General features: G+C 43.7%; 2 protein-coding genes across 3 annotated transcripts in view; one reads left to right on the forward strand and one right to left on the reverse strand.

Annotated features, from left to right (window-relative positions):
• The window catches only part of LOC110488820 (signal-transducing adaptor protein 1), a 172,597-nt gene that overhangs the window by 141,677 nt on the left and 16,021 nt on the right, over positions 1-14,899 (forward strand). The window lies entirely within an intron of this gene.
• Positions 13,341-14,865, reverse strand: LOC110488818 (uncharacterized). The gene is made up of 4 exons (XM_021561226.2): positions 14,448-14,865; positions 14,190-14,247; positions 13,928-14,010; positions 13,341-13,760 (listed from the first exon to the last, which is right to left on the reverse strand). Exons 1-4 carry the CDS (start codon positions 14,709-14,711, stop codon positions 13,470-13,472), a joined length of 696 nt encoding a protein of 231 aa, XP_021416901.1. The 5' UTR covers positions 14,712-14,865; the 3' UTR covers positions 13,341-13,469.

Here is a 14,899-nt window from a genome sequence, read left to right on the forward strand (position 1 = left end):
ACTGGCCCTAGCCCCCCGACACAAACTACTGCAGCATAAATACTGGAGGCTGAGACAGGAGGGGTCAGGAGACACTGTGGCCCCATCCGAGGACACCCCCGGACAGGGCCAAACAGGAAGGATATAACCCCACCCACTTTGCCAAAGCACAGCCCCCACACCACTAGAGGGATATCTTCAACCACCAACTTACCATCCTGAGACAAGGCTGAGTATAGCCCACAAAGACCTCCGCCACGGCACAACCCAAGGGGGGGGGGGGGGGGGCGCCAACCCAGACAGGATGACCACATCAGTGAATCAACCCACTCAGGTGACGCACCCCCTCCAGGGACGGCATGAGAGAGCCCCAGTAAGCCAGTGACTCAGCCCCTGTAATAGGGTTAGAGGCAGAGAATCCCAGTGGAAAGAGGGGAACCGGCCAGGCAGAGACAGCAAGGGCGGTTCGTTGCTCCAGAGCCTTTCCGTTCACCTTCCCACTCCTGGGCCAGACTACACTCAATCATATGACCCACTGAAGAGATGAGTCTTCAGTAGAGACTTAAAGGTTGAGACCGAGTTTGCGTCTCTGACATGGGTAGGCAGACCGTTCCATAAAAATGGAGCTCTATAGGAGAAAGCCCTGCCTCCAGCTGTTTGCTTAGAAATTCTAGGGACAATTAGGAGGCCTGCGTCTGGTGACCGTAGCGTACGTGTAGGTATGTACGGCAGGACCAAATCAGAGAGATAGGTAGGAGCAAGCCCATGTAATGCTTTGTAGGTTAGCAGTAAAACCTTGAAATCAGCCCTTGCTTTGACAGGAAGCCAGTGTAGAGAGGCTAGCACTGGAGTAATATGATAAATTTTTTTGGTTCTAGTCAGGATTCTAGCAGCCGTATTTAGCACTAACTGAAGTTTATTTAGTGCTTTATCCGGGTAGCCGGAAAGTAGAGCATTGCAGTAGTCCAACCTAGAAGTGACAAAAGCATGGATAAATTTTTCTGCATCATTTTTGGACAGAAAGTTTCTGATTTTTGCAATGTTACGTAGATGGAAAAAAAGCTGTCCTTGAAATGGTCTTGATATGTTCTTCAAAAGAGAGATCAGGGTCCAGAGTAACGCCGAGGTCCTTCACAGTTTTATTTGAGACGACTGTACAACCATTAAGATTAATTGTCAGATTCAACAGAAGATCTGTTTCTTGGGACCTAGAACAAGCATCTCTGTTTTGTCCGAGTTTAAAAGTAGAAAGTTTGCAGCCATCCACTTCCTTATGTCTGAAACACATGCTTCTAGCAAGGGCTATTTTGGGGCTTCACCATGTTTCATTGAAATGTACAGCTGTGTGTCATCCGCATAGCAGTGAAAGTTAACATTATGTTTTCGAATAACATCCCCAAGAGGTAAAATATATAGTGAAAACAATAGTGGTCCTAAAACGGAACCTTGAGGAACACCGAAATTTACAGTTGATTTGTCAGAGGACAAACCATTCACAGAGACAAACTGATATCTTTCCGACAGATAAGATCTAAACCAGGCCAGAACTTGTCCGTGTAGACCAATTTGGGTTTCCAATCTCTCCAAAAGAATGTGGTGATCGATGGTATCAAAAGCAGCACTAAGGTCTAGGAGCACGAGGACAGATGCAGAGCCTCGGTCCGATGCCATTAAAATGTCATTTACCACCTTCACAAGTGCCGTCTCAGTGCTATGATGGGGTCTAAAACCAGACTGAAGCATTTCGTATACATTGTTTGTCTTCAGGAAGGCAGAGAGTTGTTGCGCAACAGCCTTTTCTAAAATTTTTGAGAGGAATGGAAGATTCGATATAGGCCGATAGTTTTTTATATTTTCTGGGTCAAGGTTTGGCTTTTTCAAGAGAGGCTTAATTACTGCCACCTTTAGTGAGTTTGGTACACATCCGGTGGATAGAGAGCCGTTTATTATGTTCAACATAGGAGGGCCAAGCACAGGAAGCAGCTCTTTCAGTAGTTTAGTTGGAATAGGGTCCAGTATGCAGCTTGAAGGTTTAGAGGCCTTGATTATTTTCATCATTGTGTCAAGAGATATAGTACTAAAACACTTGAGCGTCTCTCTTGATCCTAGGTCCTGGCAGAGTTGTGCAGACTCAGGACAACTGAGCTTTGAAGGAATACACAGATTTAAGGAGGAGTCCGTAATTTGCTTTCTAATAATCATAATCTTTTCCTCAAAGAAGTTCATGAATTTATCACTGCTAAAGTGAAAGTCATCCTCTCTTGGGGAATGCTGCTTTTTAGTTAGCTTTGCGACAGTATCAAAAAGGAATTTCGGATTGTTCTTATTTTCCTCAATTAAGTTAGAAAAATAGGATGATCGAGCAGCAGTAAGGGCTCTTCGGTACTGCACAGTACTGTCTTTCCAAGCTAGTCGGAAGACTTCCAGTTTGGTGTGGCGCCATTTCCGTTCCAATTTTCTGGAAGCTTGCTTCAGAGCTTGGGTATTTTCTGTGTACCAGGGAGCTAGTTTCTTATGAGAAATGTTTTTAGTTTTTAGGGGTGCAACTGCATCTAGGGTATTGCGCAAGGTTAAATTGAGTTCCTCAGTTAGGTGGTTAACTGATTTTTGTCCTCTGGCGTCCTTGGGTAGACAGAGGGAATCTAGAAGGACATCAAGGAATCTTTGTGTTGTCTGTGAATTTATAGCACAACTTTTGATGATCCTTGGTTGTGGTCTGAGCAGATTATTTGTTGCAATTGCAAACGTAATAAAATGGTGGTCCGATAGTCCAGGATTATGAGGAAAAACATTAAGATCCACAACATTTATTCCATGGGACAAAACTAGGTCCAGCGTATGACTGTGACAGTGAATGGGTCCAGAGACATGTTGGACAAAACCCACTGAGTCGATGATGGCTCCGAAAGCCTTTTGGAGTGGGTCTGTGGACTTTTCCATGTGAATATTAAAGTCACCAAAGATTAGAATATTATCTGCTATGACTACAAGGTCCGATAGGAATTCAGGGAACTCAGTGAGGAACACTGTATATGGCCCAGGATGCCTGTAAACAGTAGCTATAAAAAGTGATTGAGTAGGCTGCATAGATTTCATGACTAGAAGCTCAAAAGACGAAAACGTCATTTTTTTTTTGTAAATTGAAATTTGCTATCATAAATGTTAGCAACACCTCCGCCTTTGCGGGATGCACGGGGGATATGGTCACTAGTGTAGCCAGGAGGTGAGGCCTCATTTAACACAGTGAATTCATCAGGCTTAAGCCATGTTTCAGTCAGGCCAATCACATCAAGATTATGATCAGTGATTAGTTAATTGACTATGATTGCCTTTGAAGTAAGGGATCTAACATTAAGAAGCCCTATTTTGAGATGTGAGGTATCATGATCTCTTTCAATAATGACAGGAATGGATGTGGTCTTTATCCTAGTGAGATTGCTAAGGCGAACACCGCCATGTTTAGTTTTGCCCAACCTAGGTCGAGGCACAGACACGGTCTCAATGGTGATAGCTGAGCTGACTACACTGACTGTGCTAGTGGCAGACTCCACTATGCTGGCAGGCTGGGTAACAGCCTGCTGCCTGGCCTGCACCCTATTTCATTGTGGAGCTAGAGGAGTTAGAGCCCTGTCTATGTTGGTAGATAAAATGAGAGCACCCCTCCAGCTAGGATGCAGTCCGTCATTCCTCAGCAGGTCAGGCTTGGTCCTGTTTGTGGGTGAGTCCCAGAAAGAGGGCCAATTATCTACAAATTCTATCTTTTGGGAGGGGCAGAAAACAGTTTTCAACCAGCGATTGAGTTGTGAGACTGCTGTAGAGCTCATCACTCCCCCTAACTGGGAGGGGGCCAGAGACAATTACTCGATGCCGACACATCTTTCTAGCTGATTTATACGCAGAAGCTATGTTGCGCTTGGTGATCTCTGACTGTTTTATCCTAACATCGTTGGTGCCGACGTGGATAACAATATCTCTATACTCTCTACACTCGCCAGTTTTAGCTTTAGCCAGCACCATCTTCAGATTAGCCTTAACGTCGGTAGCCCTGCCCCCCGGTAAACAGTGTATGATCGCTGGATGATTCGTTTTAAGTCTAATACTGCGGGTAATGGAGTCGCCAATGACTAGAGTTTTCAATTTGTCAGAGCTAATGGTGGGAAGCTTCGGCGTCTCAGACCCCGTAACGGGAGGAGTAGAGAACAGAGAAGACTCGGCCTCTGACTCCGACCCGCTACTTAATGGGGAAAACCGGTTGGAAGTTTGTCGGCTGAATGAGCGACACCGGTTGAGCGTTCCTACAGCATTTCCTTCCAGAAACCGTGAGAAAGTTGTCCGGCTGCGGGGACTGTGCCAGGGGATTTATACTACTATCTGTACTTACTGGTGGCACAGACGCTGTTTCATCCTTTCCTACACTGAAATTACCCTTGCCTAGCGATTGCGTCTGAAGCTGGGCTTGTAGCACAGCTATCCTCGCCGTAAGGCGAATACAGCGACTGCAATTAGAAGGCATCATGTTAATGTTACTACTTAGCTTCGGCTGTTGGAGGTCCTGACGAATCGTGTCCAGATAAAGCGTCCGGAGTGAAAAAGTTGAGGAAAAAAAACAAAAATATAAACGGTAATTAAAAAGTAAAAACCGTAAATTTGTCAGGGAGCAAAACAGGTTGGCAACAAAACGCACAGCAACTCAAAAACAAGTCTGCAAGTTGTGACCGGACCAATACAGTAGACCGGACCTGACTCTCCGCCAATAATTACATATAGAGGATTCTAAATTCAAACCAAAAGCCACCTCATGGGTGGCGGCCTGCACGGGTATCGAACCTGCCAATCAGTTGTGTTGTGATAATGTAGGGGTGGTATACAGAAGATAGCCCTATTTGGTAAAATACCATATTATGGCAAGCTTTGCACACTCTTCACATTCTCTCAACCAGCTTCACCTGGAATTATTTTCAACATTCTTGTAGGAGTTCCCAGATATGTATATTTATTATGGATCCCCATTAGCTCTTCCTGGGGTCCGGCTAAATTAAGGCAGTTATACAATTACAATACATTCATTACAGAATTCACAACACACTAAGTGTGTTCCCTCAGGCCCATACTCCACATCTACAACGCAAAATCCATGTGTATGTGTGTGTATGTTATTGTTACGTACACCTCTAGGAAGAGGGAACGCAACACTCTGCTACAACTCAACTCCCCCTGGAGTGAAAGAGGTATGGGACTGTAGGTGCGAGTAAGGATGACAAAGGCAGACAAGGATACCGTTTACAGGGAATTTATTCCGTCACACAGTAATTTTGGGGAAAGGGGGCTGGACGGAACCAAATCAAAGAAAGTAAGTGTCAAAGCCCCCTCTCCTACCTTACCTGCCTATCCACTACTTACCTATCTTAGCACCACCTGGTGCGCTAACCAAAATACAGGGGGTGGTCCGCCCAGGTCTTACCTAGTGTGCATAGACAGTAAATACTACGGGTTATGTATGCCCACAGGCCTCTTGCCTAAGCACTCCCTAGGTGCCTTCCTTTTCCCGCCTGGGAACAAAAACAGAATAACAAGAATTGAAATAATCAAAACACTGTGTCCTATTTACACACAGGACATACTAACCACTCTCTCTGCAACAACCAACATAGGACATACAAATCAGCTCTCTCAACAACAACCAACTCAGGACACACTCATCTCCTTTCTGAGCAACAGAACACTGGCTTATATAGCTTCAGAAAGAGTTGGTAATTGAAGACAGCTGCATCCTCTGATGAGAGGGCGGGGTCAGCTCCAATTTGCCATGGAGTCGACAAATCAGTTGCTTGGGGGATTTCAGGAAGCCATTTCCTGAAATACATACATACGAATACACAAACCACAACACAGAAACTGTGAAACGTAACAGTTATCATGTGTTTGTATGCATGTGTCTATGTTTGTGTTCCTTCACAGTCCCGCTGTTCTGTGGTTTTTACATCTGATTCTACTGCTTGCGTCAGTTACCTGATGTAGAATAGTGTTCCATGTAGTCATGGCTCAATGAAGTACTGTGCACCTCCCATAGTCTGTTCTGGACTTGGGGACTGTGAAGAGACCTCTGTTGGAATGTCTTGTGGGGTATGCATGGGTGTCCGAGCTGTGTGCTAGTATTTTAAACAGATAACTTGGTACCTTCAGCTTGCCAACAACTCTTACAAAAACAAGTAATGAGGAAGTCAGTCTCTCTTCTACTTTGAGCAATGAGAGATTGACATGCATGTCATTAATGTTAGCTCTCTGTGTACTTTTAAGGGCCAGCAGTTCTGCCATGTTTTGAGCCAACCTCAATTTTCCCAAGTCCCTCTTTGCACCTGACCACCCGACTGAACAGTAATCCAGGTGCGACAAAACCAGGGCCTGTAGGACCTGCCTTGTTGATAGTGTTGTTAAGAAGGCAGACAGCGCTTTATTATGGACATACTTCTCCCCATCTTAGCTACTGTTGTATCAAAATGTTTTGACCATGACAGTTTACAATCCAGGGTTACTCTAAACAGTCTAGTCACCTCAACTTGCTCAATGTCTACATTATTCATTATGATATGGAGTTAAGGTTTAGGGTTTAGTGAATAATTTGTCTCAAATACAATGCTTTTACTTTTGGAAATATTTAGGACTAACTTATTCCTTGCTACCCATTCTGGAACTAACTGCAGCTCTTTAAGTGTTTTCATCATTTCAACTGCTGTAGTAGCTGACATGTATAGTGTTGAGTCATCAGCATACATAGACACACTGGCCTTACTCAAAGCCAGTGACATGTCATTAAAGATTGAAAAAAGCAAGGGGCCTAAACAGCTACCCTGGGGAATTCCTGCTTCTACTTGGATTATGTTTGAAAGGTTTCCATTAAAGAACACCCTCTGTGTTCTGTTAGACAAGTAACTCTTTATCCACATTATAGCAGGGGTGGTGTAAAGCCATAACACATACGTTTTTACAGCTGCAGACCATGACTGATAATGTCAAAACCTGCACTGAAGTCTCTAACAAGACAGCCCCCACAATAATTGTATCATCAATTTCTCTCAGCCAAATATCAGTCATTTGTGTAAGTGCCATGCTTGTTGAGTGTCATTCCCTATATGTGTGCTGAAAGTCTGTGTTGAGCACTTGTTGGCTGCTTTTCCTTCCCTCTAAGGTCCATCTCATCCCAAACCATCTCAATTGGGTTGAGCTCCGATGATTGTGGAGGTCTGGTCATCTGATACAGCACTACATCACTCTCCTTCTTGGTAAAATATCCCTTACACAGCCTGGAGGTGTGTTGGGTCATTGTCCTGTTGAAAAACAAATGATAGTCCCACTAAGAGCTAACCAGATGGGATGGTGTATTCCTGCAGAATGCTGGTTAAGTGTGCCTTGAATTCTAAATAAATCACAGACAGTGTCACCAGTAAAGCACCATCACACTTCCTCCTCCATGCTTCACAGTGGGAATCACATATGCAGAGATCATCCGTTCACCTACTCTGTGATATCTCACAAAAACATGGCATAGACATAAACATAGAAATAACACATTCTATATTGTTACCTCAATCAAAAGTGTACAACATTGGGCAGCTAAAACCATGATTTGGTAAACCAGTAAGTGCATTATTCTCATGATTCCTGTAATGAAAGTATGTGCCTGCTGCTGTAATGAGCGAACCACTCTCCTCTCCCCCATGCGCTCAAGAGAAAAATGTGTTCTGATAGTATATAATTCAAATATGCAATTGTGGAAAAAAACACAGCTTTGGAGGCATCGTCCACTTGTCGCTGTTGAAGAGGAGGGACTTAGCTTCATGTAGGTATTACACTGAACAAAAATATAAACAGAATATGTAAAGTGTTGGTCTCATATTTCATGAGCTGAAATGAAAAATCCCAGACATTTTCCATATGCACAAAAATATAATTTCTCTCAAATTGTGCACACATTTGTTTACATCCCTGTTAATGAGCATTTCTCCTTTGCCAAGATAATCATCCACCTGAGAGTTGTGGAATATCAAGAAGCTCATTAAACAGCATGATCCTTACACAGGTGCACCTTGTGCTGGGGACAATTAAAGCACACTCTAAAATGTGCAGTTTTGTCACACAACAACACAATGCCACAGATGTCTCAAGTTTTGAGGGAGCGTGCAATTGGCATGCTGACTGCAGGAATGTCCACTACAGTTGTTGCCTGAGAATTGAATGTTAATTTCTCTACCATAAGCTGCCTCCAACGTTGTTTTAGAGAATTTGGCAGTATGTCCAACCGGCCTCACAACCACAGGAGTAACCACGCCAGCCCAGGACCTCAACAACCGGCTTCTTCACCTGTGGGATCGTCTGGGTGCTAAGGAGTATTTGTGTCTGTAATAAAGCCCTTATGTGGGGAAAAACTGGCTCCACAGTGAGTAGGCCTGGCTGCCAAGTGGGTGGGCCTATGCCCCCCCAGGCACACCCAAGGCTGCGCCCATGCCCAGTCATGTGAAATCCATAAATTATGGCCTAAATTATTTATTTCAATTGACTGATTTCTTCATCTGAACTGTGACTCAGCAAAATCTTTGCGTTTATATTTCTCAGTGTATTTCTCAACTCTCAATTTTCAGCTCAATAGCAACTATTTTACAACCAATATATTTGATAAGGCTGTGAGATATGGAGCGACGCACGTGCAAAATGCTTACTGGCCATTGCGAGACATATTTGTTTCCATGTGTAGTAGCCTACAACTACATGTTTTTTTTTAGGACATTACATTTATTGTTGGATGATTACATGGCTACTAGAAGTGGATCATTTTTGTTGCCATATATAAAAAATTAAAAAATAAACTCAGCAAAAAAAGAAACGTCCTCTCACTGTCAACTGCGTTTATTTTCAACAAACTTAACATGTGTAAATATTTGTATGAACATCACAAGATTCAACAACTGAGATATAAACTGAACAAGTTCCACAGACATGTGACTAACAGAAATTGAATAATGTGTCCCTGAACAAGGGGGGGGTCAAAAGTAATAGCCCTCTCCCTCTGATCCAACAGGTCCCAGACATGCTCAATGGGAGTAAGATCCAGGCTCTTCGCTGGCCATGGCAGAACACTGACATTCCTGTCTTGCAGGAAATCACGCACAGAAAGAGCAGTATGGCTGGTGGCATTGTCATGCTGGAGTGTCATGTCAGGATGAGCCTGCAGGAAGGGTTCCACATGAGGGAGGAGGATGTCTTCCCTGTAACTCACAGCGATTGATTGATTGATAGATTGCCTGCAATGACAACAAGCTCAGTCTGATGATGCTGTGACACACTGCCCCAGACCATGATGGACCCTCCACCTCCAAATCGATCCTGCTCCAGAGTACAGGCCTCGGTGTAACGCTCATTCCTTCGACAATAAACGCGAATATGACCATCACCCCTGGTGAGACAAAACCGCAACTTGTCAGCGAAGAGCACTTTTTGCAAGTCCTGACTGGTCCAGCGACAGTGGGTTTGTGCCCATAGGCGACGTTGTTGCCGGTGATGTCTGGTGAGGACCTGCCTTACAAAAGGCCTACAAGCCCTCAGTCCAGCCTCTCTCAGCCTATTGCGGACAGTCTGAGCACTGATGGAGGGATTGTGCGTTCCTGGTGAAACTCGGGCAGTTGTTGTTGCCATCCTGTACCTGTCCCGCAGGTGTGATGTTCGGATGTACCGATCCTGTGCAGGTGTTGTTACACATGGTCTGCCACTGTGAGGACGATCAGCTGCCTGTCCTGTCTCCCTGTAGCGCTGTCTTAGGCGTCTCACAGTATGGATGTTGCAATTTATTGCCCTGGCCATATCTGCAGTCCTCATGCCTCCTTGCAGCATGCCTAAGGCACTTTCACGCAGATGAGCAGGGACCCTGGGCATCTTTCTTTTGGTGTTTTTCAGAGTCAGTAGAAAGGCCTCTTTAGTGTCCTAAGTTTTCATAACTGTGACCTCAATTGCATACCGTCTGTAAGCTGTTAGTGTCTTAGCGACCGTTCCACAGGTGCATGTTCATTAATTGTTTATGGATCTGTAACGGCTGTCCTCTTCATCTGAGGAGGAGTAGGAAGGATCGGACCAATATGCAGCGTGGTATTTATTAAACTCAGAACACTAAGACCAAAATAACAAAAATCTGGTGAAGACACAGAGACAGAAAACAACTACCCACACCCATAGTGGGAAAACAGGCTGACTGAGTATGGTTCTCAATCAGAAACAACGATTGACAGGAACCATACCAGGCCTAAACATAGAAACCCAACACTTAGACATACAACATAGAATACCCACCCACATCACACCCTGACCAAACGAAAAATACAGTGCCTTGCGAAAGTATTCGGCCCCCTTGAACTTTGCGACCTTTTGCCACATTTCAGGCTTCAAACATAAAGATATAAAACTGTATTGTTATTCAGCCCCTTTACTTTCAGTGCAGCAAACTCTCTCCAGAAGTTCAGTGAGGATCTCTGAATGATCCAATGTTGACCTAAATGACTAATGATGATAAATACAATCCACCTGTGTGTAATCAAGTCTCCGTATAAATGCACCTGCACTGTGATAGTCTCAGAGGTCCGTTAAAAGCGCAGAGAGCATCATGAAGAACAAGGAACACACCAGGCAGGTCCGAGATACTGTTGTGAAGAAGTTTAAAGCCGGATTTGGATACAAAAAGATTTCCCAAGCTTTAAACATCCCAAGGAGCACTGTGCAAGCGATAATATTGAAATGGAAGGAGTATCAGACCACTGCAAATCTACCAAGACCTGGCCGTCCCTCTAAACTTTCAGCTCATACAAGGAGAAGACTGATCAGAGATGCAGCCAAGAGGCCCATGATCACTCTGGATGAACTGCAGAGATCTACAGCTGAGGTGGGAGACTCTGTCCATAGGACAACAATCAGTCGTATATTGCACACATCTGGCCTTTATGGAAGAGTGGCAAGAAGAAAGCCATTTCTTAAAGATATCCATAAAAAGTGTTGTTTAAAGTTTGCCACAAGCCACCTGGGAGACACACCAAACATGTGGAAGAAGGTGCTCTGGTCAGATGAAACCAAAATTGAACTTTTTGGCAACAATACAAAATGTTATGTTTGGCGTAAAAGCAACACAGCTCATCACCCTGAACACACCATCCCCACTGTCAAACATGGTGGTGGCAGCATCATGGTTTGAGCCTGCTTTTCTTCAGCAGGGACAGGGAAGATGGTTAAAATTGATGGGAAGATGGATGGAGCCAAGTACAGGACCATTCTGGAAGAAAACCTGATGGAGTCTGCAAAAGACCTGAGACTGGGACGGAGATTTGTCTTCCAACAAGACAATGATCCAAAACATAAAGCAAAATCTACAATGAAATGGTTCAAAAATAAACATATCCAGGTGTTAGAATGGCCAAGTCAAAGTCCAGACCTGAATCCAATCGAGAATCTGTGGAAAGAACTGAAAACTGCTGTTCACAAATGCTCTCCATCCAACCTCACTGAGCTCGAGCAGTTTTGCAAGGAGGAATGGGAAAAAATTTCAGTCTCTCGATGTGCAAAACTGATAGAGACATACCCCAAGCAACTTACAGCTGTAATCGCAGCAAAAGGTGGCGCTACAAAGTATTAACTTAAGGGGGCTGAATAATTTTGCACGCCCAATTTTTCAGTTTTTGATTTGTTAAAAAAGTTTGAAATATCCAATAAATGTCGTTCCACTTCATGATTGTGTCCCACTTGTTGTTGATTCTTCACAAAAAAATACAGTTTCATATCTTTATGTTTGAAGCCTGAAATGTGGCAAAAGGTCGCAAAGTTCAAGGGGGCCGAATACTTTCGCAAGGCACTGTAGAAACATACAAAGCAATCTAGGGTCAGGGCGTGACAGGATCATTGAACAAGCATGGGAAACAGTGTTTAAACCCTTAACAATGAAGATCTGTGAAGTTATTTGGATTTTTACTAATTATCTTTGAAAAACAGGGTACTGAAAAAGGGACGTTTGTTTTTTTGCTGAGTTTATTCAGAACCCGTGACTTTTTCCACATTATGTTACAGTCTTATTCTAAAATGGATTTAATTGTTTTTTTCTTCATCAATCTACACACAATACCCCATAATGACAAAGCAAAAACTGTTTTTTCAAAATCTTTGCCAATTAATATTTTTAAAAACAAGCTTGGCACACCTGTATTTGGGAAGTTCTCCCATTCTTTTCAGGTCTCTCCAGAGATGTTCGATCAAGTCTGGGCTCTGGCTGGACCACTCAAGGATATTCAGAGACTTGTCCTGAAGCCAATCCTGTGTTGTCTTGGCTGTGTGCTTAAGGTCGTTGTCCTGTTGGAAGGTGAACCTTTGTCCCAGTCTGAGGTCCTGAGAGCTCTAGAGCAGGTTTTCATCAAGTATCTCTCTTTACTTTGCTCCGTTCATCTTTCCCTCGATCCTGACTAGTCTCCCAGTCCCTTCCTCACAGCATGATGCTGCCAACACCATGCTTCACCGTAAGCATGGTGCCAGGTTTCTTCCAGATGTGACACTTGGCATTCAGACCAGTGAGTTAAATCTTGGTTTCATCAGACCAGAGAATCTTGTTTCTCATGGTCAGAGTCCTTTAGGTGCCTTTTGGCAAACTCCAAGTGGGCTGTCATGTGCCTTTTACTGAGGAGTGGCTTCTGTCTGGCCACTCTACCATAAAGGCCTGATTGGTGTTGTGTTGCAGAGATGGTTGTCCTTTTGGAAGGTTCTCCCATCTCCACAGAGGAACTCTGGAGCTCTGTCAGAGTGACCATCGGGTTCTTAGTCACCTCCCTGACCAAGGCCCTTCTCCCCCGATTGATCAGTTTGGCCGAGCTGCCAGCTCTAGGATGAGTGGTTCCAAACTTCTTCCATTTAAGAATGATGGAGACCACTGTGTTCTTGGGGACCTTCAATGCTGCCGACATTTTTTGGTACCCTTCCCCAGATCTGTGCCTTGACACAAACCTGTCTCGGAACTCTACGTACAATTCCTTCGACCTCATGGCTTGGTTTTTGCACTGACATGCACTGTCAGCTGTGGGACCTTACATAGATAGACAGGTGTGTGCCTTTCCAAATCATGTCCAATCAAATAAATTTACCACAGGTGGACTCAAACCAAGTCATAGAAACCTCTCAAGGATGATCAATGGAAACAGGATGCACCTGAGCTCAATTTCGAATCTCATAGTAAACAGTCTGAATACTTATGGTATTATGGTATAAGGTATTTCAGTTTTTTGTAGTGTAGAAAATAGTAAAAAATAGTAAATATAAAGAAAAACCTGTGAATTAGTAGGTGTCCAAACTTTTTGACTGGTACTGTATATATTTATTTATTTACATCTTTCAAAATCTTCCTTGACCCAAATTTTGGTCAGTAGTGGAGTATCGCTGGATTAAAGCATTCTGTGGGCTACTTTTCATGTTAGGATACTTCACGTAGGCCTACCCTCCCTACCATGCCTGGTGTCAACAAACAAATTCAGAATGCAAACAATACCACAAACATACACAAGGACATTGAATGTAAAACATGTAGCATTGCATAACCAAGCAAAAACCTGTAAGAGGCAAGACATGATAAACTCCACACACAAACATATCAGCCACAATAGTGTGGAGGCAAACCACCACAACACCCATAGGGGGAGCCAAAGGATCTGGAGGAGCAGGGAGAGTAGTGTCCAGATCACTCTTGGCAGAAAGAGACCATCATGCTGGGTAACCTTGAAGAGAAACAAAGATAGGATTATGAAACAACCAAGACATACTTCCATTCTTTTGTTATTTTCGTTCTCTCTGAACCCAAAACACACAGTGTAACACAGCAACAAAAAAGTGTTTTTTACTGCTCTGGACTGAATGTGGTATGTGGCTGGAGAGGGGACCAAACCTGGTTTGGGAGGTCTGAAGGGTGGACTTCCAGCTGCATCTGATAATCTTCGTCTGCGATCTTCCAAAGGGAGTACACTTTTACTGGGGAAAGAGTACGAAGAACAGAGTAAAGAGTACAGTCAGTACTGTGCTCTTACATCTACATAATAATTTATCTATCTTTCCATTTGTATATTTCCCCCAACTGTTTAAATACTATTCTTCGCTGTGGGGAGTATTGGAAACCATCATATCTTTGGTATTGGTTATTGTGTACTCACAGAGGGCAATAATTGTTAGGAGTATGATCATCAGCTGTAACCAGCTCACATCAGACGTCTGATAGGAAAGAGGGAGAAGTTCAGCAAACTACTGTTGGATACCAACATTTAAGAATTATTCATTGGAATTTTCATACAAATAAAATAAACCTGACTTTCAAGGCAACTCTCTCTGTCACATCACACCAGATATTCTTGAGTCCCGCATGTAAAGAAAGAGCAACCAAAGGTTTGGTGTCACCTCAGACCCGGACTCACCTCAGAGGCCCCTGTAACAGTTTTACCCTCAGTCCTCTGTTGATGTTTGCGGAATGTGTTGGCAATGTTAGCCAGCCTATAGTTTCTGACGATATCACTGTTGTCTGTGAATTCTCTTCGACATTCAGGACAGCTGTAATTGTTGTGGCGCCTCATGCTGTGGATGCAGGGCAGGCAGTAGCTGTGTCCACATGGGAACTGGTGGGGATCATTTAGTATCTCAAGGCAGACAAGACAAGTCAACTCTGGCAGAACACTGTCCATTTTGACAGAGTCAAGTATCTAATCCAACACCGACTTTAACACTTCACACAGCAATTTGACAGAGAAAAGATGCACATAAAGAAGCAAGAGCAACTACTGCAAGCAGTCTTAAAAAACGAAAGCAAAAGGAAAGTTATTGAGTTATTTCCTGTGTGGGAGTGGCCTGTGTGCGCCTGTGTGTGTGTGTG

The sequence above is a fragment of the Oncorhynchus mykiss genome, chromosome 14 (genome assembly GCF_057628025.1).
Source record: "Oncorhynchus mykiss isolate SJ-2025 chromosome 14, ASM5762802v1, whole genome shotgun sequence".
Taxonomy (NCBI): Eukaryota; Metazoa; Chordata; class Actinopteri; order Salmoniformes; family Salmonidae; genus Oncorhynchus; species Oncorhynchus mykiss.